Here is a 25,278-nt window from a genome sequence, read left to right on the forward strand (position 1 = left end):
GGTGAGAGATGCCTTGCTGTGTCATGTGGCTTAGAGCAACAGCTGCAGATATAATGGAGCTTCTAACACAGTCAACAGATAATCCACACACAGGCTCAGTGCAATCAACTGCTTACAGCTAACAGTCACTGGTCGTGTATTCATAATGATCACATAAAGACACTTCTGGCACTTCTGGCACTTCCGGTTTGTCAGCTAAAGGCTGTGTGATCATATTTTGCTTTAAGATGATGCACATCATCATACTCACCAGATGATGATAACTGTGAGGTAATCATGCTGTGCCATGTCACAATCTGTTACACAGTCCATTTACTCGTATGCTACACCATGCATCCTGTCAACAACTACTGAGGACATAACATTCTGTAGATATAATTATATTATGATTCCACTGACTAAATTAAAGGTACTGTAGAGGTTGTTTCTTATGTAGGGATTTAATGGTATACAATCCTTTAGAATCACACAGTGAAAAGTAAGGTATTGAATGTGCTGCTATCGTTTGAAAAAACACATGGGAGACTGTCTAAATAACAACTCTGTCAACAACTGAGGATATCACATATTCTGTCAGCATCCCTCCCTCTTCAACAACCAATTAACTGTATCGCAATGTTGCAGTCCCAGAGAGGAGTCCTGTCCTTCGAACATGTGGAAAAAGATCATTCCAGTGATCACATGAGGTCTTGGCTATCAGAGTAAGCTGAAAAGAAAAGTGACATGGCCTTGGGCTGAGTCCATTGCTTTCTCCCTCAACAACCCTCATCAGCTGCTTCATTCATTTCTGTCTGCATTTGCTACATTTAACTTTTCAGTTTCCTCCAGGATTTAATATCTTTATCTACCTTTGCTCTCATCAATCACTAATAAGACTCTCTATGAGCTTCCTGACAGTTCCACAAAAGGACATTTGTCTAGTCCTGTCATGCTTTTCGAAGACACCATCATTAAATATTTATTCTGTTACCTTGCTCCAACCTTTTGGGGGTTTGTATGATGATGCAACCACCAGACTACTACACCCCTTTACAACTACCACACACTGCAGCTGCTGTAGTCACATATAGAAAGTCAGTCAACCTAAGTATTCAATTGTACATGGTGCGGTTTCATAATGACAGACAATGGATGCAGTGAATGTGACTGGCTGCTATTTCCTAAAGCTAGCCTCAGGCCAGCTGCCGAGACCCACACTCAGGACTAACAATCTCCCGAGACATCAGGTTATTGTTCATTGCTACAGCATCTAAATAAGGGAAGAGAAATCTTCTGGTTATAAAAATCCACATCCTTGTATTCAGCATTTATTTAAATGCTGTGGTTCTCTCAACTGGTAAACTGCCAAATGTTTATACAATGAAAATTCATTAGCTAGATTTGTTGCTTAGCCTGCACCAACAACAACAACAACAACAACAACAACAACAACAACAACAACAACAACAACAAAAGTACTACTGCAGTGCCACTGTTGTGACATACTGTAAATATCCTGAGCCATTCATAAAATAATACACTGAATTTAAGCCTAGTGAGCAAGAAAGCCTCAAATAAATGACCAAAATGACCCTGCACATCTATTAACAAGACTAGGATAAAACCTAGTATATGGCTGGAATGTGTTGCAGGAAATTTGCATTCTGCCTAATGCCAGCCAGGTTCAGCCCTTTATGACTGCTTCTCTCCTACCCGCTGTGCTGACATATACAGTATTTTAATACAGGCAAATTCCCAATACAGCTGTTGTCATTTACATGTTTTTCTGTTTCTGTTGTCGAGCAACAGAACAAGTATGAAATAGTGAGCATTTAAACTACACATTATCCAGCAGTCACTTCCAAGCCATTTCCAAGCCACTGCATCATCATAAAACCACAACATCAACTGACAAAATCACCATAATTACCTATTCACATTATATGATTAAATGATCACTCAGAGATGCAGATAGAACCTCATTCACGTCAGCTGCCGTATGATCAATTAAATGAGAGGCATAAGGCCCTTTTATACAGCCTGTTCAAGGTGGCAATGTTGTGCCTTTACTCCACCTCGCCGTTCTGTATATATGTATTGTTCCACATTTATGTCGGCATGGCAGGACAGGGCGCTGAAGCTGTTGTGTTACACATCATGCCTCTGTTTCCAGAAATCCAGCATGATATCTGAAAATCACACACCGGAGCAGCATTATACTGGCTTTGTTTGGTTCAATGTAAACAAGCAACAGCGGCATAACGAGGTCTTCTTAACAGCAATATAGCTGCGCAGGGACAGTCCAATGTTGCACTGGTGGGGCAATACAAGTGACTATTTTACAAAGAGTAGCTAAAGCATGTCCAAAAAGTTACAAGATTGTCCTTATTTTAATAATAGTCACATAAGGCATCTGAAAACTTGGTTAATCTACATTAGTAACACTGCTTGTTTGTGCCAAATCATTTTGAAAGAGCAATGACCAATGGGGAAACTCCAACACTCCGCCAGCCAACCAATGGTGTAACTTCATCACTCAGTCTGTGAGATTTGCATTTATAGGGCTGGCCCCACTGTTATGGTCCTGCTAAAAACTGTGCCATGACAGATTTCCAGTTCACTCTATCATGATTCTGATAGCACACCGTCAATTTGTAAATACTAAAAGCAATATTTATTTTCTTGATTTGAAAAATTAAATAGCCTGTTTTTCAGTGGTAGGTTAAAGAGGGGAAGACTGTAAATATCTGGTCTTTTATGTCAAATAAGGACACAGAACAAAGACGGAGGTTGATATCAATACAATTCACAGCCTGTAGTGCCTCCTGCTTGTGTGTCACACATTGTTTAAAAGATAGAGTGGACGTGTCACCATCCTCCCAATTTAGGTGACTGACATCCTTCCTGTCCTTTTTCTTCTAGATTTAAGATTCATCATTTTGACTTGCCAGATCCAGTCGCTGCAATGGAGAATATCAAGCTGAGTCATTTCCATTGAAATCTAAGAGTCATTAAGAGGATCCAGTTTTTAAAGAATGTGCAGTCAGGGCACACATTATCACTTTCTATTCACACGCTATCTGAAAGCCACATACAAGGCTTTCAGAGGCTCCATCCTCCAAGCCAAAATATCCTCATGGTGATTTTTTTTACCATCCTAGCTGTCTTTGAATGTAGTCAATTTGCTGCTTTCAAACCATAGGGAGCTTCATAGTACCCTATACTGCAGGTCTATGTTCAATGTGAATAGATTTGCTCCACTCACCAAATTGAAATGGAGCCACAAGAAAACGTTTGCCACTCATATTCAGTGCCAGGCCCTTGGTCTCTGCCACACTGGAATTGAACTTTATAGTACTGCTACTCATGCTGCTTTAGAGCAGGAATTATTTATTTATTTATTTATTTGAGGCTTGGGATAATGCACATAATGCAAGTTATTCCATAAAGACAGTCCTGTAAGTGGGTAGGGGGTGCTACAGTTTACAGCCTTGACCACCAAACCAAAATAATATTTTTTCTCCCTAGCTTGGTAGGATAAAGTTGGTACGAAACAACAAATCCACTAACAACGCACTGTCCTCCTAAGCCAAGTGATGTCAGTTCAAACCCAATTCAGGATGAACAATGCCCTACTGTGTTCTCATCAGTAAAACACTAAATTCCTTTCTCTTCTAATTCAAATTTGCTTTATTAGCTTGACCACAGTTAAACACAATATAGGAAAGGCACGTTGTATAAGCCTTCTCTTTTTTTCTGTCCTCTCTGTTTTTTTTTCTGTTGCTCTTCCTGACCTTTGACCTCCATGTGGCCTAGAGCAAAGGGAAACGCGTTTTCAGGCAGGACTGGTTTACACTTCAATGATCACAACAGGCCTGTCCTAATATCGCGCGTCCATCTTTTCAGTTCACAGTTCATCTTTTGCCAGCAACTAAATAACGTAACATAGCCTACTCACATTTGTATTATTCTGTGATGCTCTAGTATGTATGTCAGTGAACACAGCTGACCCACAAAACCCGCTTGTTGACTGTCGGCCCCAGACCGGGACAGCAGGTGCAGCAAGCGGACATCCCTTGATCGATTGGTTTCTAAATACAGTGTTTGAAGCTAATGTTAGTTAGCTGGTGGGCTAACTCAGCATAATGCAGCATTAAAGACAGAGCTAGTTGACAGCTAACGATACGAGACTAGCCCTAGGAGCAGCTACTTACTCAGTGGTCCTCCAGGTCCGAGGACTTGGTCTTTGGCAGGCGGAGTACCGCTCTGTCGCTCGAAGTTGCCAGGGTTGGAGAAATAATCCCTCAGCCTCGGGAGCTCTCTGCCTGCCTCCAGCAGTTCGGTGTGAAACTCCAGGGCCGTGAGAATGTATTGGTCCCGTAATAGCTGAGCAGCAATGACATCCACTGACACCCTTGTCTCGGCGGTGCCTGCCATAGCGGACGTGGCCGCAGCCGACAGCGAGATGCCCTCACCGCTGGGGCTCGTCCGGTTGCCAGACAGCAGGAGCGTCGGTGGCTCAGCGTCCGCAGACGGGGAGAAAGGATTGCCCGGCGGCGGCCCTGGCGCTCCGTCACTCGGGCTTCTCTCTGTGTCAACTGTTTCATTAGGGCGCCGTTCAACCTCTTCCTCAGAATCACTGAGATTAAACGGGTTGACCGACGCCATTTTTGCACTATAAAGATTTTTAGCAGCCCAAGTTAGCTAGGCTAATCAGGTCCGCTTCTTCCTGAATGGATATCAAGCTAGGAAAGGTTTGGTAGGTAGCTTTGACAACAGGAAAGAATGCGAAGCTATGATTGGTTGAATTTTAGTAACGTTGTCCCAAAGGCCCGCCTCTTTTGTGTGATACTAGAAAATGATTGGATACTGGATACAGAAAGGAAAACTGGGCAGGGCACATTTGACAGCACATAACCTTTGCTAGCTAATGTCTTGTCAAAGAACAACAAGCTGTGAAAATTACAGTTTCCGGTGAAACTGTACTGTAACGAAAAACATCACATGATAAAACTGAAGGCAAAAACACTATGAGAAAAGTAAAATGCAAAACAAATCTGCATGAGAAATAAATATTTTAACTACAGTACCCAGAATTCAGCTGCAAGCTACACACGTCAACGTCAGACGTCAAAGTAACAACAAGGAAGTGAATGCCCACGGTGCCTGAATTTCTTGAACTAATCTTCTTAAAAGACGGACAGTTGGTTTTGTAAAAGCACGCACTAAACGATTACGTTGATCTTGTTTTGTACAACAAGGCCTTAATCTGCCGCGATCTCTGGTTATATATAACTGGTCATTTACAAAGATAAATGGAGGCTAAATCAGTGTCCCTAACAGGTGAGGTATTGAAATGATAGTAGACACTTATGCTCTGCCATTCATTCATCAGCGACATAGTGTCGTCCGGTTTAATAGTCGGATTCGGCTGAGGTAACACACAGGTAAGACTTTTCATGGCTTAAAGATGCAACTCATTTTCTGAGTCACTCTCCTGTAAACAGTTTTAATGATTGTTAGTCTGCTGGCGCTATGGGTACCGTTTAAATGTACTTAAATAACTATTAAAGTCATTGTCTTTGCGCATTGACTAATGACATATGGTGAGAGACGGATTATTACGGCCCTTAAGCAGTCTTTGCCTGGCACACGCTTTGTCTTAACCAGTGTACTGTATATTATGATGAAGCGTTTTAATAACTCCTTCTCTCAACCAACGTTTTGATCCTGAATGTAAAGTTACACTGTATAACTCCATATTTTTCCTCATCGTTTTTATTCTGCTTTTTATTTATCTCTGCTTGTCCCCACCTTGTTTCACTCCAGATACATGAAATCTTCCTTCCTCTGTTTGTGGTGTTGACACTCAAAATGAGGATGATCACCTTCTTCCTGGTGGGTCTGACAGTCCACGTGGTCTTCTTCGTTTCTATCTTTGACATCTACTTCACCTCACCCCTGGTCCATGGCATGACACCCCAGGTTACATCGCTGCCACCCCCTGCCTCCCGACTAGTGTTAGTGGTGGCCGACGGCCTCAGGGCGGACAGTCTCTTCACCTTACACCCCAATGGCTCATCCAGGGCCCCATATCTGAGGTTGGAAAACCCATACATAGATGCTTCAATGTAGTGTGTTTGAATGTGTGTTAATAAGTCCAGTGCTAGAAGTAGTACGTTTTTTTAAGTGTGATTTGCTATCATACTGGGTTTTTTTTCTCATAATTTGTTCATAACCCTTGAATGACTGGTGTTTGTGTATGCACGTCTGTGTGTTATATCAGGAGTGTGATAGAGGAGAGTGGCACCTGGGGTGTGTCACACACACGTGTGCCCACTGAGTCTCGGCCTGGTCATGTTGCTCTCATCGCTGGCTTCTATGAGGATGTTAGTGCTGTTGCTAAAGGTAAGTGTGCATTTGTGCATGTTGATGAGTCCAATACAGAAAAAATCTATGTGAAAGATTAACGAGTGGGCGTGTTTTGCTCTCATATTGTATGCTTCTGTATATGTCCGTGTGGGTGGCTATTGTTGTGTCTGTGACTGCAAGTACCTTGACCTCTCTGTGTGTGTGCTTTCAGGCTGGAAGGAGAATCCTGTAGAGTTTGACTCAGTGTTTAATGAGAGCAGACACACCTGGTGTTGGGGCAGCCCTGATATTCTGCCTATGTTTGCCAAAGGTACACAAGCACACACAAGCACACACAATCACAAAAACAATACAAATACACACAAAAGCATAATTAATATAAATAAAAGGTAACAATGAAATCTGTATCAAAATCAAACTTTAAACTTGGTGACACATTTATGTATGTACATGAAGTAACATTAGTTTATAAAAGAAGTTACATTACTGCTGAGATATTTTGACATTTCAGAGCACCTCTTGAAAACTCCTTCTAATAAAATTAATCTCCTTACATCTGTCGTCCAGGTGCCACTGGCGACCATGTGTACACCTACACATACCCAGCAGTGGAAGAGGACTTTGCCTCCACTGATGCCTCCAGGCTGGACAGCTGGGTGTTCAATCAAGTCAAAGTATTGTAGTAGAAATACTAATGATAATGAATAATAACACTATTGCCGATAGTTAAAATTAATTTATTAAGTAATTATTGTTTTTTGCACACTTCTGTTGAAGAATCGTGTCTTTAGGCTTGAATTGTTACTGAATCAAACACTTTTGTTTTATCAAAAAAACAATCTCAGATACATAAACATGAAGCACTACAGGCTGTGAACTGAACTCACTTTGACCTACATCCCTTGTTTGGTGTCCTTACTTAACACAAATGAACAGATCTGTACAGCCTTCCTCCTTTAACCTGCCACTAAAAATATGAGTCAGTACCTTTTACAGAAACTAAGCCAATATTTGCATCTATTAAGTTCATTTTCATTGTCACTTAATGTAATATGGTTGGCAGGTTGCTTTTTTTTCCTATGTCATGTTTATGTTATTTTTGGTCAAATAATGCATTTTCATTTTGCTAACAGAAAAATGTGAAGCCTCTTGGCGTAGATTATAACATAGCTGCTATCAAACTAACTATATTGGAAAATATAGCTTAATGTACAATAATATTGGATTCCTTTGGTATTATTATTATTGCTTCCTTCTTTAATCCAACTGTGTTTATTTTTCTTCCTGCTACAGTCATTCTTTCAGTCAGCAAAGTCAAATTCAAGTCTGAGTGCCAGTCTGCTCGAGGATAAGAATATCTTTTTCCTGCATCTGCTGGGCATCGACACAAATGGACATGCTCACAGACCAATGTCACAGTAAGAGACATATTTTTTTTAAGAGTTCTTGTTTCCATTTATATTAAATTTGATTGCACTGTACATAACATAAAATTAAATGAACATATTTTTCCAAAGCAGCATTAAGTGACATAACGGTATCTTGTATTTGTCTTATGTGTATTGTGAATGTGTCTCTAGGGAGTATCTAGACAATATTGGTCTAGTGGACACTGGTGTAGCTGAGATGGTTTCTCTAGTAGAAGACTTCTTTGGTTATGATGGCAGAACGGCATACGTGTTCACCTCCGATCATGGCATGACCAACTGGGGTAAGACTCTAGTTTGTGTATGTGTGCGGTCTAACCGTCTGCAAATTGAGAAAATGAAAAGTATTAATCAGCATGTGAATTCACTGGAGTCTATAAAGCCTTTGTTGAAGTGTGTGAATGTTTGCATTTGTACATGTTTTCTTTTTTGCATGTATCTCCAGGTTCCCATGGTGCAGGCCATCCTTCTGAGACACTTACCCCTTTAGTGGTGTGGGGAGCTGGCGTTCATAATGCCCAGAGAGTCACTGAGCCCCAACCATATGAAGACAGATACCTACAAGGTGCTAAACATAACACTGTGCTCACAGCTGCTTGCTTGTCTCTCAAACAGGTTTTTTAGCTTCTCTTTAAGACCAAGGTTCTCCTACACCCGCCAAGAGCTATTCATTTTGCGCAAATATACTATAAGGCAGAGTGACGTCTTGTATTTTATTTTGTTTTGATAAAAAAATATTAAAGTCCTCCTTTAAAAAATTCATACAATACACTTTATTGGGTCCACATACTTTCCTGATTTAAATCCCTGCTGTTTCTCTCAGATTGGAAACTGGAGCACCTCCGTAGGGTTGATGTCAGCCAGGTAAGAGGCATGACCTGGCAGAAACATTAACCATCATTAATCAGTGTCACTGAATGTACAGTGTGTGAAAGCTGTGATATAACAGAACAACAGGCACCGAAGTGAAATCCTTTTATTGTTGTTTTCTGCAGGCTGACATAGCTCCCCTCATGGCTTCTCTCATTGGTGTGCCCATTCCTGTCAACTCAGTTGTAAGTTCAGAGATAATCCAGGCAAATGGATATATTCAATTTATTTGTTGAATTTATAAAGTTGTGTATAACTGTTCCATGCATTAGCAAAGTTGTCAAAAAAATGATTTTGTACATTTTGGTGGCTGTGAGTTCATAGAAATTATGAATTCACATTTGTTCTTTAAACAATGTTTTCTATAAATATTACTATACAGTTTTTATGAGTTAATGTTCATCTGTAGGTGCATTTGTGCCTCCTCAGGGTGTGCTACCTCTTCCTTACCTTAACAACAGTGACCTGTTCAAGGCAGAGAGCATGTACACCAATGCTATTCAAGTACTAGAGCAGTTCAAGGTATGACAATATGCATCTATCCTGTTAACTGATATGTTGGTCAGTAACTGTTGGTTACGTCTTAGCTTTATAAAAGATGTCATTTTAAATTATGGAGACAGACACAGTAATTCAGTTATTTAAATCTATGGGGATTGGTGACTGAGCTATATAAATGTCTTTTGTAGATGAAAATGACCCAGAAAAAGGAGACAACCTTGTCTTTTCTTTTCACCCCATACCAGTAAGTACAATAAGTGAATTCATGACTTGTACTGACAGGAAATGAGTTAATAACGTGAGACTCCTTTCACATCATATATGAAGTGTGGGGAGAGTAGATTAAAAAAAATATTTTTCAAATTATTCTATTGTTGGCCTGTGAAAATATTAAGCAGGGCAATGCATTGTTTGTATTATTCTTAGTGTTATGTAAGTATGAAGGCAAGTGAAGCGCACTACCAGTCACCGTATTTAAGACCACATTTAAATGCAATTTCTCGCACTCATCTTTACTGCTTTGCTTCTTTCTTTTGCCAGACTACTGACTGAGTCAAAACAAGCTGAATTCATCCACAAGGCCAGAATACTGATTCAGCTGGAGAAGTATGAGGATGCTGTGAGTATCAGGGAAAAGACAGGCCCAATTTTAGATCTATTTTGGGTACTTTGATGCTAAGCTTGTGTTTAAATCTGCTGTTTGCTTATGCAAACATTTAGCACTAAAGCCGTGTTCGAGTCTAATACTCAGCTGAGGTTACAGTAAGAAGTTATGTGAAGAAGTCATTGTTATGCCTGACACCAATGGAACCAGCTAAACTGTGATAAAAGCTGTCTACATAAACAAACCTAGATGTGCAGTATGTCTGCCTCGCTGGGGTTTGAAGGTTCTGTCTTTGTTACTTTACACTCCTAATTGAATAATCTTTCCATTTTCTCCGTGTGTTTGCTAAAGCACTCCCTTTCATTTCCCCTCATCTGTTTCTTACCAGATCTCTCTGTGCCAGTCTCTGATATCCCATTCCCTGGAGGGCCTGGTTTACTACCATACCTATGATAGGTTCTTCCTGGGTTGCAGTGTGGTGCTGGGATTCGTAGGCTGGACCTCATATGTTGTTTTAGTCATACTGAAGACTCATGCCAGCCTCAACAGAAATCCTAGTCTCTTCAAACAGGTCAGGGCATACACTATAATCCCTGTTTCTTTGCCTTCCAGGATTTTCTCCACCAAAACAAACTCATGAAATGTAATGTCTTGTTAAGTTACATACTGATAATGTTCCTGTGTGTGTGCATTTGCAGATCCCCAGCCATACCCTGGCAAGGCTGTGTATGTGTGTGACAGTGGTGATCACTGTGTTCTTGCTTATCCAAAAGAGTCCTGCTACCTACTACATTTACTGCCTGCTGCCCGTCCCTGTATGGTACTATGTCCTTAAAGAGTGAGTAATACACACATTCAAGAAACATCTGTGCACGTGCATTACACACAATCCAATCATATATGTGTATCATGCCTGTGTGTTGTGATGGAGCAAACACCACTCTCACATACAGGATGACAGCAAATATCAAAACACATCAGTGGAGATCACAGTAATCCATGAATATAGCTCCTTTTTTGGTGGTTCTAATTCACCACACACTTTCTTGTTCATGCACGTCTAGCACAGCTGCAGTGAGGTGTTAATTACATCCTTGGTCCTTTTGTGTTGCATCTGTTCATAGTTCTCCTCTGTAAATGGATAAAAGGATGATCTTTGCAGTTTTCTTTCTTTTCTACGTGTCATAACAGGAAGAATGATTACATTAATGATCCTTTTTAGGTGTGGAACTCTAACAGATTTGATTCAGTCCGCTCCCTCTCTTCCACTGTGGAAATGTTTTGGCTATTTTGTGCTGGTGGCATTTGGAATCGAGCTACTGGTAGGTGTCTTTTGATGTACACTTATATTTCTGCTATACAGCATTACTTATAAGCTTTCATCAGACTCCAAACACAGTACACGTCACAAATAGTCTACAATGTACAGAGCTCATCATGATTGGTGTGAGGTTACACTGTCATGTGGATGACAGTTCACCTTTGCTGCCCCCAGGTGGTGAGTTTCTTCTATCGTGCCATGCTGACTGTGGGCCTGGCTGTGCTCTCTCTCTGGCCCTTCCTGTCAGGGCTTTATGGCAAGGCCAAGGTAACTATGTCACAGGTCATGGCTCCAGTGGTTCAAGAATGAGGAATGCACACATTGACAAAATGTATTGTAAATAAAAACTTGACAAGTGCACATACAGCAGGAATTTTAATTACAGCATGGTATTTGAATATTTTGATTTCCATATTTGAAAAGGTAATGGAAAATGATGTGTCTTTGGGAAATTTGGGAATAGGTGATGGAGTTTCCTCTAAACACAGTAGCAAAATTTCGAAAACATAAAAGTCTGGCAGTTGGATTTTAAGGTACTTCCTGGACAAATTATCTTTTAATCAATCACCCCGATCAAGAATTAAAAAGAACACCGACTAAGTCCAAGTCTACATGATACAAATGTGTAATAATCTTAATTAATAGATAACGAAATAAAAATAATAAAATTGTTGAAATAGATTTATTTCTGTATTTCCTTATAGATTTTTTTATACACACGCCTTCCTAATCATTTTTTTAATCAGTTATTAATGATTAAACCTATTGCATTCATTCAAAATGTTCTTTCTTGATTCACATCACCAAAGGTTGTTATATGATCTGGCACATCATTTATTGTGCACCGAGTCCTCTGCCCCAGTCCTGACATCATGTATCTTTTCATTCTTGTCCTTGAAAAACCAGTAGCTCCATTTGTTTTTAACTGCTTTTAAGGTGTTTCAGCAATTTTACTGCCAAACAGGTTGATAATGATAATAATAATAATAATATGACAAAAACAATAAGATTAAAAAATAATTAAATTGTTAAGTGATGCCCAAAAATCCATTAAACAAAGTGGTTAGTTGTGCAACTTGCTCATGTTCTGACGTTGCACCTATTTATCATCATTCTACGGTCATGTTAATACCTGGTTTGTTAAATTATCAACTGACACGCAGCCTCTAACTATGAACTTACTGTCTCTGTTCCTGTGTAGTTCCGCTCATTGAGCTGGTTTCTGGGCTGTCTGTTTTTGGCTGTTTTCCCACTCATGCCTGTTGTGGGTAGAGAGCCCAACATACATCTGGTGTAAGTGCTTCCTCTATTCGCTTCACTTAATCAGAAAGTTTACAAACCTCAAGAGTCAGAATGGGGTCTGTCAGTTCCAAGGAAATCATTTATTTCTCTAAACATAGGAAATATTAAATGTCATCAAAGACTGGTGAAATTTGTTTGACTGATTTCACATAGGCATGAGCAAACATGGATGTAATCATTATCACGATATTTCCCATATCAATATACATATATCAAAATGTGGAAATTTTTATGCAAAGTCACACATTGTCTCTTAAAACTCTGATAACTTATTCTGTCACTGTTAAATTAGAATTTGCTTTGAACCATTATAAGTTTAGTACATTTATTGCAGGATATGACCAATCATCTCAATAAATTGACAGGCAGAACAAGCAACCTAAGTATGATATGTAAAATCAGCGTAGTTCCCCTTTAAATAACTGGTCTAAAAGCCTCGTGACACTGTATTCTCCAACAAAAGAAAAACCAATGAGGAATTTAATTACTGGAGGAGCCTGAGATATAGAATCACATTCAGGTAAACTGCTAATTAACAGCAGTATCTTTATGCAATATACATGCGCAAAATGAAGCTGTATCCTATGAATATGGCTGTAATAATAAGGTAACTTGTTTTATTTGTTTGCTCAGTACCTGTGCAGGTCTGCTCACTCTCTTCACCTCACTTTGTTACCTCTGGTCGTCACGACAGAGAACACCGCTGCACCTCAGTGACAGACAGCAGTTTGTTACCCAGGTAACTACAGTAGGCCTACATGTCATGATGTGTGTGATTGTGTTACTGAATTTTCCAAAAAATACATGATTGCCTGTCAAACTCAACAGATGTTCCATGTGGCCGTGTGTGCGTACGTGCCATCCCTCACGCACTCCAGTCTGCAGCAGAAACAGGGCCTGCCGCTTGTTAACCAGATCATCAGCTGGACCACATTAGGTAGGTGGGTGTGAGTGAGCACGAGGTACAGGCGATTTATCCAAATTCAACACCTTCCTGGGGAGATTATCTCAAACATCATCACATTTTTGTCATATTTATATATTGTTTATGTTCAGTTTTTAATTATTGATATTTAAGATATAAATCAAATTAAGTCAGTCAAATTGCCAAATCCTGGACTGCAGTATATGACCTTATATCTTTAAGGCTAAGCACACATTTCCTTTCTCTTCTCTTGTCTCAGGATCTTCAATGCTGGTTCCATTACTTAGCTCTACGCGTCTTTTCCATCGTCTCCTCAGCATATTCCTCTCTTTCACAGCCACATACCTACTGCTGAGCACTGGGTAAGACATAGTAACACACACACAACTTCATCAACAACTTCAAAAATCATGTTTCAGTAGCAAAGCTAAAAAAATAAAAGATCAAATTTCTAATGTGTGTACCCTCTCCCACCTAGGTCAGAGGCCCTGTTCCTCCCTGTGTTATCTTGGTTGATGTTTGTGTGGATCAACATTGAACAGGAAGCTATGCTTGCTCAGGGCATCTCTGGCAGACAAGAGGTAGAACCATTATCTGAATATTTCCAAACTTGGAAGATTTGGTAGAGCAGAGTAAATGACATGACAACATAAGAGGCAAATTTCAAGGCTTGTATCATACCTACATCTAACCTTTTGCGTCTTCACTGCTACGGCAACAGGGATATACGACACTAACAACCACATTTCCTTCAAACATGTACTGTATCATGTCTATATCATCTTTTATAGACCTATTGTTGTATATTTGTATTTATGTAATATATATTTCTGCAACCTCCATTTCTGGTCTTAAGCATTACAAGGTTAAAATGTATTTACTATCCACCACAAATGTTCTAACCAAACAAACAAGAAAATCCGCACTTATGTTACTGTAATCTGTGAAGTAGGTTTACATAACACTCCACAGTACATAATGTATGTGAGGTCTTAGATGATTATTATGTGTATGGGGGTGTCTATGCATATGTGTGAATGCTTCTCTCTGTGTGTGTGTTTTTTTTTTTTTTCTATCAGCTCTTCACTATTGATTTCTCTGCAAATATTGACATTGCCAAGATCCGACAACTGAAGTTGGATGACATCAGAAGATCTTATTTTTTCGTATCCACGTTAAAGCATTTGCAACATTGGCGCTAGCCGTAATTACAAATAATGATCTGTTGAGTTTAACATTGCTTTAGCCCTTTCCTTGACCATACATTTTCTTCAGGTGTTTTTTATAATAACAGCTTTCTTCGGCACAGGGAACATAGCATCTATTAACAGGTATGTATATGTATGTTTGTGGTTTGCGTGTGGAAAGTAGCAGCAAGTTGGGTTTTTTTTTCCACAGTTCAGTGTGGGTGAAGTGAATGTCTGGTATGAAATAAGTGATCTGTGAAAACACAGTAGTGACTCATACTGTCTGGGTATTATTTGCATTTTTAGACCTTGTGTAGTGTGTGCCCCTTTATGGAAGGTCTTTCTTACATTGGACCACATACAGTATGTCAGCCTATGCTGTAAAACGCTAGAGGGTCATTAAGACGTCTGTCCCCTAGACAGATGTTTGTGCTGTGAATGATTAAAGAGTCTGGTAAGTCTGGTAAAGTCGTCTGAAGTCACCTCCTCCATTTCTTTCTCCTTTAACCTAGCTTTGACCCAGCATCGGTTTATTGTTTCCTGACTGTCTTCAACCCCTTTATCATGGGAGGGCTGATGATGTGGAAGGTAACTTACCAGTGCATAATCTGTTCATATATTTATCTAGGAAATATGCTTACAATACACAGCATAGATGAGTACACCCCCTTTTTTCTAGATGGTCACCATTACAATTCATAGGAGGGTGACAAAATAAGTGTTTATTAAACATATATAATAACAACCTAGACAGATATGTCATCAATATCTGTAAATTAGATATTTTTATCTCCTCCTAAACCCAACCGGTCGAGGCAGACGGCCGCCCACCCTGAGCCCGGTTCTGTTGGAGGTTTCTTCCTGTTAAAAGGGAGTTTTTCCTCCCCCCTGTCGCCAAGCGCTTGCTCTTTGTGGGAACTGTTGGGTTTTTCTCTTTAACAAAGTAAGGTCTTGAGGCTATACAAATAAAATTGAATTGAATTGAATTGAAATTAGGTTAATTAGACAACTTTGCTTAAATCTAGGGTTGCAAAGATGAGGAAAATTCCAACAAGTATGTGGTATTCTAGTCCTCAGTATGCCCTTCCTTCCTATTAAGTAATGCACTGACCTTTCTTGGCATAGAGTGTACAAGTGTGCAACATATAGTCCCATCTATCCTGTTCCACTCCTTGAGGTTGACCTCCTTGAGAGCCTTGATATTTGTTGAGGAGTGCTGCTCTACTTGACTCTTCAAAATTTGACACGGGTGCTCAATAGGTTTGAGGTCAGGTGATATACTTCAGTGTTTCCTCTAGGATCTTTTCAGCCACCCTGTTTCTCCTCTGTCTTTTTCTCTTATTTCTCCTCTCTCACTTTGCTCGGGCACATAGACCATAGACACCCGTGTGCACAGATGCATGGACGTATCTCCACTTTCTGTATCCTGTGTTTCGAAGTGAAGGTCCTCTGCAAAGTTGTGCAAGTGCAACTTCATGACATTTCATAAGATTCTGAAGCAGCAGCGGGATTGTATATTGTGGAATCACTGCACTTGGCCACGGCAGCACTTTTATCTCGGTCTTCCTTAAGAATGCTGCAGTGGCCTTGGAAGAATCATTGTCATGTTGAAAAAGTGCCTGACGACTCAGGGTGTGGAGAGAGAGGGTCGCATCTTCTCTCTCAAAATTTTGCAGTAAATCTGCAAATTCATGATGCCATCAGTGAAGTGCAGCTCCCCCACAACTTCAGCTCTCATTCATCGCCAAATAAGACCTTTACCACCGCCATGCTTCACTGTAGGGACCATGCACCTCTCACTGTGCTCCCTTGTGATGCCATACATTTGCCAAAAAGATTCACTTTGGTCTCATCAGACCAGAGCATGGATTCCCAAAAGTCTTCACCTTTGACAATATGGGCCTTGGCAAAGGCTAAACAGGCTTTTTTGTGCTCTGGCTTAAGCGGTGGGGACGACAACCAGGCTTTCCAACTTCAGTGCAGGGTGCTTCTTACTGTGTGACTGTGTGAGATGAAACACTCACTCCAGTTTAGCTTTCTGCAGCTTTTGCCAGCTCTGAGGCCATTGCTTGCGACACTCCTGCACTTTTCTCAACAAAACTTGCTCATCGTGAGGTGAAAGCTCGTTTCAATGCTTGTTGAATTTCTGTATCACTATTGCTACTGTGTTCTGACTTAATAACAATGATTTGCAAATCCTCTTGTACCCTTTTCTGTTAAATGAAATAATTCTCTGTCTCAAGTCTCCAGACAGTTCTCTCCCACACGGTGCCATTGTTGTCAGCATTAAGTCTGAGAGCATTTCAGTGGGTTAAGTACCCCTTTAATTGTCAACCAGTTACTCCTGTTTGAGTGAGGTGGTTCAACAGACTCATCTGGTGATCAGTTCCCCTTAAGCACCAAAGAGAAACCCATTTTTCTCAGTGTTATTTTGTAATGTACTCATTTTTGCAACACAGCCTTTTACCATTTTGACAGGAAAATTGTAGTTTCCTCTTTAGTAATGACATATATCATTGGTTACTGATGAAGGAACATTGCGAGAACATCATCAAATGTGTCTCATTTCATTTCACTCTGTCTTTCATTTCTACGAATTACTGAGTTCGTAAGGTATAAGAGAGGATGTGCTCATTTATGCTGTAAACTATAAATATGTTTTAACCTTCCTCTCTTGTGTTGTCTGACACTGACGCTCTGCAGCCATAAACTATGCTTTGTAATAGATGATAGATAAAAATATTAGCAGCATCATTCTCAATTACTCAAATTTTTCTGAAATTGAAATGAAACTGTCTTCTTTTGACCTTCCAGGTTATCATTCCATTCATAATAGTAATGTGCACATTTGAGACCATCCAAGTTGTAACACAGCTTTCGTCAAGAAGGTAAAACCTCTGCAGCCTTTAAGCAGACACTTCCCAGCAGTCACGCTATACACAATTTTATATCTGATCCAGACATTTGGTTTTTAGACTGACATCTATGACACGTTAATTGCTAATAACGCTTTTCTTCCTTCTTCCATTTATCTTCTCTTCTTCTTTTCCCAGTTTGTTCCTCATAGTCCTGGTCATCTCTGACTTGATGGCTCTGGTAAGGCATTTCTTGTGAGTTTGTTGTTTGAATGGTGGATTAAAGATGCACTGTGGTGTTCTTTTTCAAACAATTTTTCTGCCCCACCTTTTTCTTTTACGTTGGCTGAATGTGAACCTCAGACAATCATTAACTTAAACTCTCTCTTCCTTTCCTCAGCACTTTTTCTTCCTAGTGCAGGACTATGGCAGCTGGTTGGACATTGGCACGAGGTAAGTTAACTGACAAGTACATGGTTTCTTAAGTCTTAATTAATAACTTGATTCATATACACACACTGCCCCTCCTTGTGCTCTCTTTCAGCCACTGTTTCAATGGTATTTGTGATGCACATACTTACTAGGAAACATGTTTAACTTATTTCTTTATTTCTTACAGCATCAGCCACTATGTGATAGTGATGTCAATGACCATCTTCTTGATGTTGCTAAGTGTGGTCACACACATTCTCACTTCACAAAGACTTATCATGTGGAAGAGACCCAAGTTGCACTTCCCCTAAACAAATATATGGTTGTGTGTGAATTTATACACACACACACACGTTCGTGTCATGATTTTTTTTTTTTTAAAGATACTTTTCATTTGGCATTTGTTTTACTAAACCAGTGTTTGTTTAAATGAGATATGGGATATTGTTTTAGTGCTAACTATAATGCATAGTACTGTGCAAAATTCTTACACCACTTTGCTAAATTGTTTTTGAGTTTTGGAAATCCCCTTTTATTTTTCCTTATCAGTTACATGCTTTAAATGCTTTTCTCAGAACTTCTTGCAGAATTTAACACATGACTACCCGTGAAAATAGCATGACAATCAACTTCAGGTTTACATTCTCAGTTGAAAATACTGAATTCTTCTTAAAAGTTGTTGCTCATATCAATAATTGTTTGTTTTTTACTTCACTGTTATACTGTTGTTTCAAGTAATAAATTATTAATGAACCCTTAATGCTTTAATAGATGGTTTTAATATAACACGTTGCAGAGTGGCCTAAGACCATTGCACAGTACTGTCTGCACTGTATTCTTCTGTACACTCCGTCTGTGTTTCAAGCACATTGTTTTTGTATTAATCATTGATGAACTCGCTCAAACTACTCGAATATTTGACTGTGAATTATGTCTTTGCCAGTGCTGCTGATTTATGATCCACCAAAGAAGGGTAACTTGATAACTTGTTAACTATGCCACACTACTTCCTGTAAAGCTGCCTGTAACATATCCTTGTTTATAAGAAAAAGGGATCTTATTTTAATTTATTGTGACTAGGTATGTACTAATAAAACTAAAGGAGTGGAATGGAAACATGAGTGTTCATACATGGTTGGGATCACTAAAATGTAAAGTAATTATAAATCCTCTCTATGTAACACAATTTCATTTGTTTTTTAGCTAAAGCACAACCAGACTTGAGCCAATTAATTTGAAAAACAAAAAGGTTTGACAATTTAAACTGTAATTAAAGGTCCATATTAAAGAACCAACTACAACAAAGGTCAGTACACTCCTCATTACTGAGGTTCTTTATTTTATATTTTTGTTTGAATTTTTGCTTTATTTCGATCCTCCTGTGCATGGATGATGCCAGTCTAATAAAGATCTGTGGGGAGATGTTGTGCCATTCTTCACAAATGATTTCAGCTGCTCTTTGCTGGAGGGATTTAAAATACTACAAAGGTCTTCTATTGGATTCAAGTCAGGGGACAAATTTGGCCAGGTCACAGGTTTCCCTTTTTTCCTCTAAAATCTCCTGTCTGATTTTTGTAGTGTTTGGGATCATTGTCATATTGGAAAATTTCTCTCCTGCCAAGCTTTTGGGGACTGGGTGTCATCTTTTCATTCAGTGTTTGGGTATACAAGCCTTCGTTGATAAATGCCATCTCTCCTACACCTTTTGCCTTCATGTAGCCCTATATCAGCACGCTCCCACTTTGTAGTCACTGTAGGCTCATGACAAATGCGCTAGACCCCATCTGATCCGGCCGAATCTCTTTTGTTTTCATCTGAACAAAGAATGTGCTGGCAATATGCACCAGTCTTCTTTTCATGTTCAAACTTTAATCTTGCTTTTTTTTTTTTTGCCAATTTGTGAGAAATGCTTTTCTTCTTGGATGCAGTCTGTAGAGAAGGACTTCATACCGTGTCCTTCTCACTGCCTGATCAGTCATTGAGACACTAATTTCCACAGTACCGTGTCAAAAGCTATGAAGTTACCCAACTGTTTGTTAATGCGAGGCTATATAAATAGCAAGTGTTGTCATGTGTGGCATCACACAACTTTCTATTTAGGACAAAGGACAGCTGCTGCACTTTCTGCTACAGGTATTATGGCTTTTCCTGTATCTCTGAACCACTGCTGCAACTGAGTTTCGGTTTATGTTCACTGGCCTTCAGATGCTTTTGTACCCTCCCCCCTCTTCATAACATCTCACAGTCTCACAAGCTTGTTACTTGTTCAGACAGTTCCTTATAATGCATTTGACACAACCCAGGCCAAAACTGAAGAAGCTGTCGGTGTTGACAGGTTGTTTAATATACTTCAACAATGTCAACAGGTGTGATCAAGTTAGTTGAAGTGATCAGAGGTAAACTGACTTTTGTTGCATTGTGGTTGTACTCTGGGGCCTGCATTTTCAGTATAGTCTACCTCACCTAATGAGGTTTCTAATTATACATGAGATCAAATACACTTCACCCTCCAAGCTTAGAAATGATACAATGTAAGTACTGTAAGATGATATAGTTTTGTATCATTTAACATTTTAGTCACACAGCACAGTGTGCTCAGTTTTGCTCAGTACTAACCACTGACAGCAGTAAACCAGGTGCCAGTATAGTTGTTGTGCCCTGTGGTCGTACATCAAGGTAACTGTAGCTTGGGCTTAGAAAATATAGGTGGGAAAGAAAAACAGAAATCACCTATATGATTGAATAACTGCATTTCAGGTGCACTGGACAAAGTCCTTTAGCAGCCTGTAGCCTTAGTTCCCAGTGGCTGGCACTAGATTTAAAAAAACAAAACAAAACAGGAAGAACAGTGGCACTCTGATGTGTGACAGTGGTTTCACAGCAGATCAAGTATGCTGCATGTACAGACCAAAGCCCTATATGCATTCACAAAATGTTACTGATGCAACCCTGTTTCCAAAAAAGATGGAACACTGTAAAATGTAAATTAAAGCAGAATCCAATGATGTGCAAATCATGTAAACCCATATTTAATTAAAAAATTAAAAACAAAGACAACATATCAAATGTTGAAACTGAGAAATTTTATTGCTTTATGAAAAATTAGAATTTGATGCCAGTAACACATTTCAAAGTTGGGACAGGGACATGTTTACCACTGTGATACATCACCTCTTTATTTAATAACACTCTGTAAATGTTTGAGAACTGAGGAGATCAGTTGCTGGAGTTTTGAAAGAGATATGTTGTCTCATTCTTGCCTGATATAGGATTTCAACTGCTCAACAGTTCGGGGTCTGTCGTTTGGGGTTTGTCGTGTTTTTCATTTCATGATGCACCAAATGTTTTCAATGGGTGACTGCAGGCAGGCCAGTTTAGCATCTGGACTCTTCCACTACGGAGCCATGCTGTTGTAATACATGCAGAATGCAGTTTGGCATTGTCTTGCTGAAATATTGAGGCCTTCTTTGAAAAGATGTTGTCTGGATGGCAGCATATGTTGCTTCAAAACCCGTATATATATCGTTCAGCATCAATGGAGCCTTCCCAGATGTACAAGCTACCCAAGCCATGGGCACTAATGCACCCCCATACTATCACGGATGCTGGCTTTTGAACTGTGCGCTGATAACAAACTGGATGGTCCCTCTCCTCTTAAGCTTGGAGCATCAATGATTTCCAAAAAGAATTTGAAAGTTTGATTCATCAGTTCAATGTGCTCAGGCCCCAAGAAGTCGGCGACGTTTCTGGATCATGTTTGGATATGGTTTCTTCTTTGCATGGTAAAGTTTCAACCTGCAATTGTGGATGAAGCAACAATGGCGTTCACAGACAATGGTTTTCAGAGGTGTTCTTGAGCCCATGCAGTGATTTCAACAATAGAATTGTGTCTGTTTTTAATGCAGTGCCGCCTGAGGAACCGAAGATCATGGCCATCCAGTATTGGTTTTCGGCCTTGAGTGAGATTTCTCCAACTTCTCTGAATCTTTTCATGATATTATTAATCGTAGATGCTGAAATTCCCTAATTCTTTGCAATTTTAAGTTGAGGAACATTATTCTTGCCATAACCTTAGTCATAGTTTACATGGGGAAATACAGAATACACTGTTATATTGACAGAATATCTTGCTTGGGAACAATGCACAGGTAACTGACATGTTCACTGACATCAGTATTTACTAAGACTAACTAAGGATTCCGTGCAAGTTACAGGTTTTTGAGAAATGCACTTATAGTTTTTTTTTAATTTTAAGGATGATCACAGAAATGTATCAAAGTGAGAAAAACTTTTAACACATCTGTCAACAACAGCCTGCATCACCACTTCCTCTCTCACTTCCTCTCTTTTGAATAGTTAAATGGTGTAAATATATAGTGTAGACCATTGGCTGTCCATTTTTGTGTGTCAGCATCACAGATCTTGATGCAGCAGCTTAACACTAGTATTTAAGTAAGATATGATGTGCAGCTGGTGAGATGTTTTTAACAACCACAACACAAGACAATCATGGCCTTAACAGAATATTACTGATTTCACAGAACTTAGATATCAATCGTTTTTTGGACATTGCAGTACATGTTAATTACCTTATGTTAAACTTATTAAGATTTAAGTTTAAATACACTGAACACCTACTGACCAAGGCTATTTGAATGTCATCTAAACAACTCACATCACAAGAGGTATAAACTAGTTAAATGGACCTGGTTATTTCAGGAAAAAGCTAAACTTCTTATTTGGATTTCAAGCTAAAATTCAGAAGAGGCTTGATGTATAGAATACATGTAAAGGGTAATCTATACTGTAAACCTCATAAGCCTAAAGATGTACTATATGTATCTGCGCTCATGCACCCTAACACCCCTTTCTTCTGATCAACAGGCATTCATTGTATGTACAGACCCACATCACCTTCTCATGGTTTGTAGTTCTTTATTGTGGATAAATAACGGGCAGTAGTAGAGTGGGGACCAAAAGGAGGAAGCAACTAGCTCTGTGGTTGTGCTGACATGCGTGCGCAATCACCTCCTGTTTCTGACTGAGCACGCACACACACACACACACACACACACACACAATATGTAAAACTGGACTGTGGTTTCTGACAACACACTTGCACACAAATGCACACAAATGCATCTCATTTTCACAGCCTGAACTTCCACAGTTGGCACACATTCGCACTTGATCTCACACAGAAACACGCACACACAGAAGCATATGCGTCCAAGAAGAGACGGACGCACACACACAAACGTTCTCTTCTCGGACAGAGAGTTTTTCCTATGCTCATCGACACACCATGAAAACTTACCCATTACTTTGATGGCGATGATGTGATGTAATGTTGAGGACATAATTTCTTATTTTCACACAGAAGAGCACTCGGCACCTACTTCTTCTTTTGACCAAAAGGTAGGTAAGTTTACTGGTTAACTCTAGTTTTCACTTTGTGTCAATTCATGATGCGATTTCCATTGCAGCTTTGCTCTATTGGTAATAATTAAACTGTGAACAATGTCTTTAGTTCTAAACTTCCCAGTATTTAAATACTGTCATTTTTCATTTCAGATACACTGAGTTAAGTGCTTGGTGCATTATGTTACAGTTTGTTTTTAGTACTGTTTCCTGACAACTGATAACATGACAAATTGTGACCACTATGAGATGTTCATAACAGCATGTCACTGGAATTATATTCTGGTTAATGAGCAACAGACAGTAGAGTTTCTCTGAAGTATGTAATTACAATGTGGTGTGTAAAAGTCAAAAATATGTCAAATCAGCCAGGTTTTACTGACATGTATTTTCTTTCTCTGTCATTTCTTTATTTGCATGTTTCCTGAACTATTCACCCCTCACTATTTTTAATTCTTCTTCAATTTCTCTTTCCATTTCTTCCCTTTTCTCTCTTTCTCTCCCTCGCTCTCATATCTGATGTTCCCTCTCTCTCGCCTCCTTTCTCTCTCTATTTAGAATGAATTCCACAGTAGCCCAGAACATTTCCACGAATGGCTCAGAACCTAAAGATACTGCTCAGTACCACACAGTCCTCCTGGTCATCTACTCTGTGGTTCTGGTTAGTGGTACAATCAGCCTGACCCTGATGATGCACATCTTAAAGTCCAGCTCCACATCCAGCACCTCCATTGCTGTACTCAACCTCATCTTCACCCACTTCATCTTTCTCATCACTGTGCCCTTCAGGATTCACTATTACATCACTGAAACCTGGACCCTGACCCTGCCCTGGTGTAAAGTGGTCAGTGGCATGATCCACATCCACATGTACATGTCTTTTCTCTTCTATGTGATCATCCTCATCACGCGCCTGATGACGTTCTACCACAAAGCTGGGCAGCTGGCCTCTTTCAGTAGGATGCATGCATTCCTTGTCAGTGCTGTGGTGTGGGTGGTGGTGCTTGTCATGGTGCCTTGCATCATCCATTTCTCCTATGGCCAAAAAAACCAAGATGATGACAGAGTTTGCTTCAAGTTTGGCAAAAGCATAGATGAAGGTGCCAAGGTGTTCAATTACATCATAAGCACACTAATCATAGTGGTGGCCACCGTGCTGACCGCCCTCCAGGCGAATGTCCTGCGAGTTTTGTGCAGGAGGCATCGGGAGGGATGCACCTCTGAGCAGGACTTTGGGGCTCAGCTGAAGAGCTTGTGCTTTGCCCTAATCATGGTGGTCTGCTTCATTCCCTACCACATATTTCGACTTTATTACTTAGGACACATCGACATACAGGATATCAATGAGGTGTTTCTGAGTCTGACCACTTTCAACTGCTTGGACATGCTCACTTTCATGGGGAGGAGAGCCTGGTACACGTGCTTCTTGGGAAAGTTTGTTTGTGTGTGAGGGAGGGGGTCAAGAGGGTTTATTTACTTCATTTTGTCATTTAAGTGGATACACATAACATTTACATTTTTACATTTACACACAGGGGAGCCTTGAGAGCTCCATCCAGTGCTGCTGTGTGTAGGAAACTAAACATCTAATGTGCTTTTTTAAAATAGTTGTTTTAGCCATGTGGTAGAGACAATGGTGCATGGCAGTTATGTCTTACTCAGTAGACTGCTGGTTCATGCCTTAAACTGTGTTTCCATTCATTAAATTATTTAAAGAATTCGATATAACTGGAAACTGCTCTTTGCTTTAACTCAAAATGAATGAAATAATAAACTCTTGCCATCAACTGCTCTTTGCATATAACTACATTGACTTAAAGCTTGAAATTGGTAATGTTAGATCAAGGTTCAGGGTTGATACATGATTTCACGTGAGAGGCATTGTATATTTATGTGCATTTGCTAACATTTAACCCCTGTGTACATGGCTGAAGTGTGCTGCTTTGTTGCCGAGAAGAGAAATAAATGTCTAAAATCATTACTTTTTCACCATTATTTTGTGAAACATTACCTTAAACCTCTTGGATCTCTTACCTTCTGCCCTAAGAGGTGGTGTGCCCTTTCTGACACACACACACAAAC

The 25,278-nt window shown here is 39.7% G+C and overlaps 3 protein-coding genes across 7 annotated transcripts in view; 2 read left to right on the top strand and 1 right to left on the bottom strand.

Annotated features, from left to right (window-relative positions):
- relch (RAB11 binding and LisH domain, coiled-coil and HEAT repeat containing) overlaps positions 1-4,758 on the bottom strand; it is a 35,208-nt gene extending 30,450 nt beyond the window's left edge. For 2 of the 5 annotated variants that reach the window (XM_071485445.1, XM_071485443.1), the window contains exon 1: positions 4,194-4,756. In XM_071485445.1, the coding sequence (XP_071341546.1) occupies positions 4,194-4,647 (454 nt within the window). In that variant the 5' untranslated portion in view covers positions 4,648-4,756. Of the gene's footprint in view, positions 1-4,193 lie in introns of all 5 variants that reach the window. The other 3 variants (XM_071485444.1, XM_071485442.1, XR_011691892.1) reach the window with 2 other exon arrangements.
- A 358-nt stretch (positions 4,759-5,116) lies between these two features.
- Positions 5,117-18,891, top strand: pign (phosphatidylinositol glycan anchor biosynthesis, class N). The gene is made up of 29 exons (XM_071485446.1): positions 5,117-5,426; positions 5,809-6,080; positions 6,266-6,387; positions 6,563-6,661; positions 6,919-7,025; positions 7,645-7,769; positions 7,932-8,062; positions 8,224-8,343; positions 8,602-8,642; positions 8,774-8,833; positions 9,078-9,170; positions 9,338-9,393; positions 9,690-9,768; positions 10,142-10,324; positions 10,452-10,591; positions 10,976-11,075; positions 11,249-11,341; positions 12,276-12,367; positions 13,010-13,115; positions 13,205-13,313; positions 13,561-13,663; positions 13,780-13,882; positions 14,381-14,467; positions 14,577-14,632; positions 15,001-15,076; positions 17,303-17,376; positions 17,542-17,584; positions 17,744-17,796; positions 17,963-18,891. The coding sequence occupies exons 2-29, from the start codon at positions 5,854-5,856 to the stop codon at positions 18,084-18,086; spliced, it is 2,802 nt and encodes a 933-aa protein (XP_071341547.1). The 5' UTR covers positions 5,117-5,426; positions 5,809-5,853; the 3' UTR covers positions 18,087-18,891.
- Positions 18,892-22,920: 4,029 nt separating this feature from the next.
- On the top strand, positions 22,921-25,174 carry gpr141 (G protein-coupled receptor 141). Its single transcript, XM_071485450.1, has 2 exons — positions 22,921-23,193; positions 23,755-25,174. Exon 2 carries the CDS (start codon positions 23,756-23,758, stop codon positions 24,644-24,646), a length of 891 nt encoding a protein of 296 aa, XP_071341551.1. The 5' UTR covers positions 22,921-23,193; position 23,755; the 3' UTR covers positions 24,647-25,174.
- Positions 25,175-25,278: the final 104 nt, after the last annotated feature.

Source organism: Trachinotus anak, unplaced genomic scaffold (genome assembly GCF_046630095.1).
Source record: "Trachinotus anak isolate AG129_WGS33_773 ecotype Australia unplaced genomic scaffold, CSIRO_AGI_Tana_v1 ptg000009l, whole genome shotgun sequence".
NCBI classification, from domain to species: domain Eukaryota; kingdom Metazoa; phylum Chordata; class Actinopteri; order Carangiformes; family Carangidae; genus Trachinotus; species Trachinotus anak.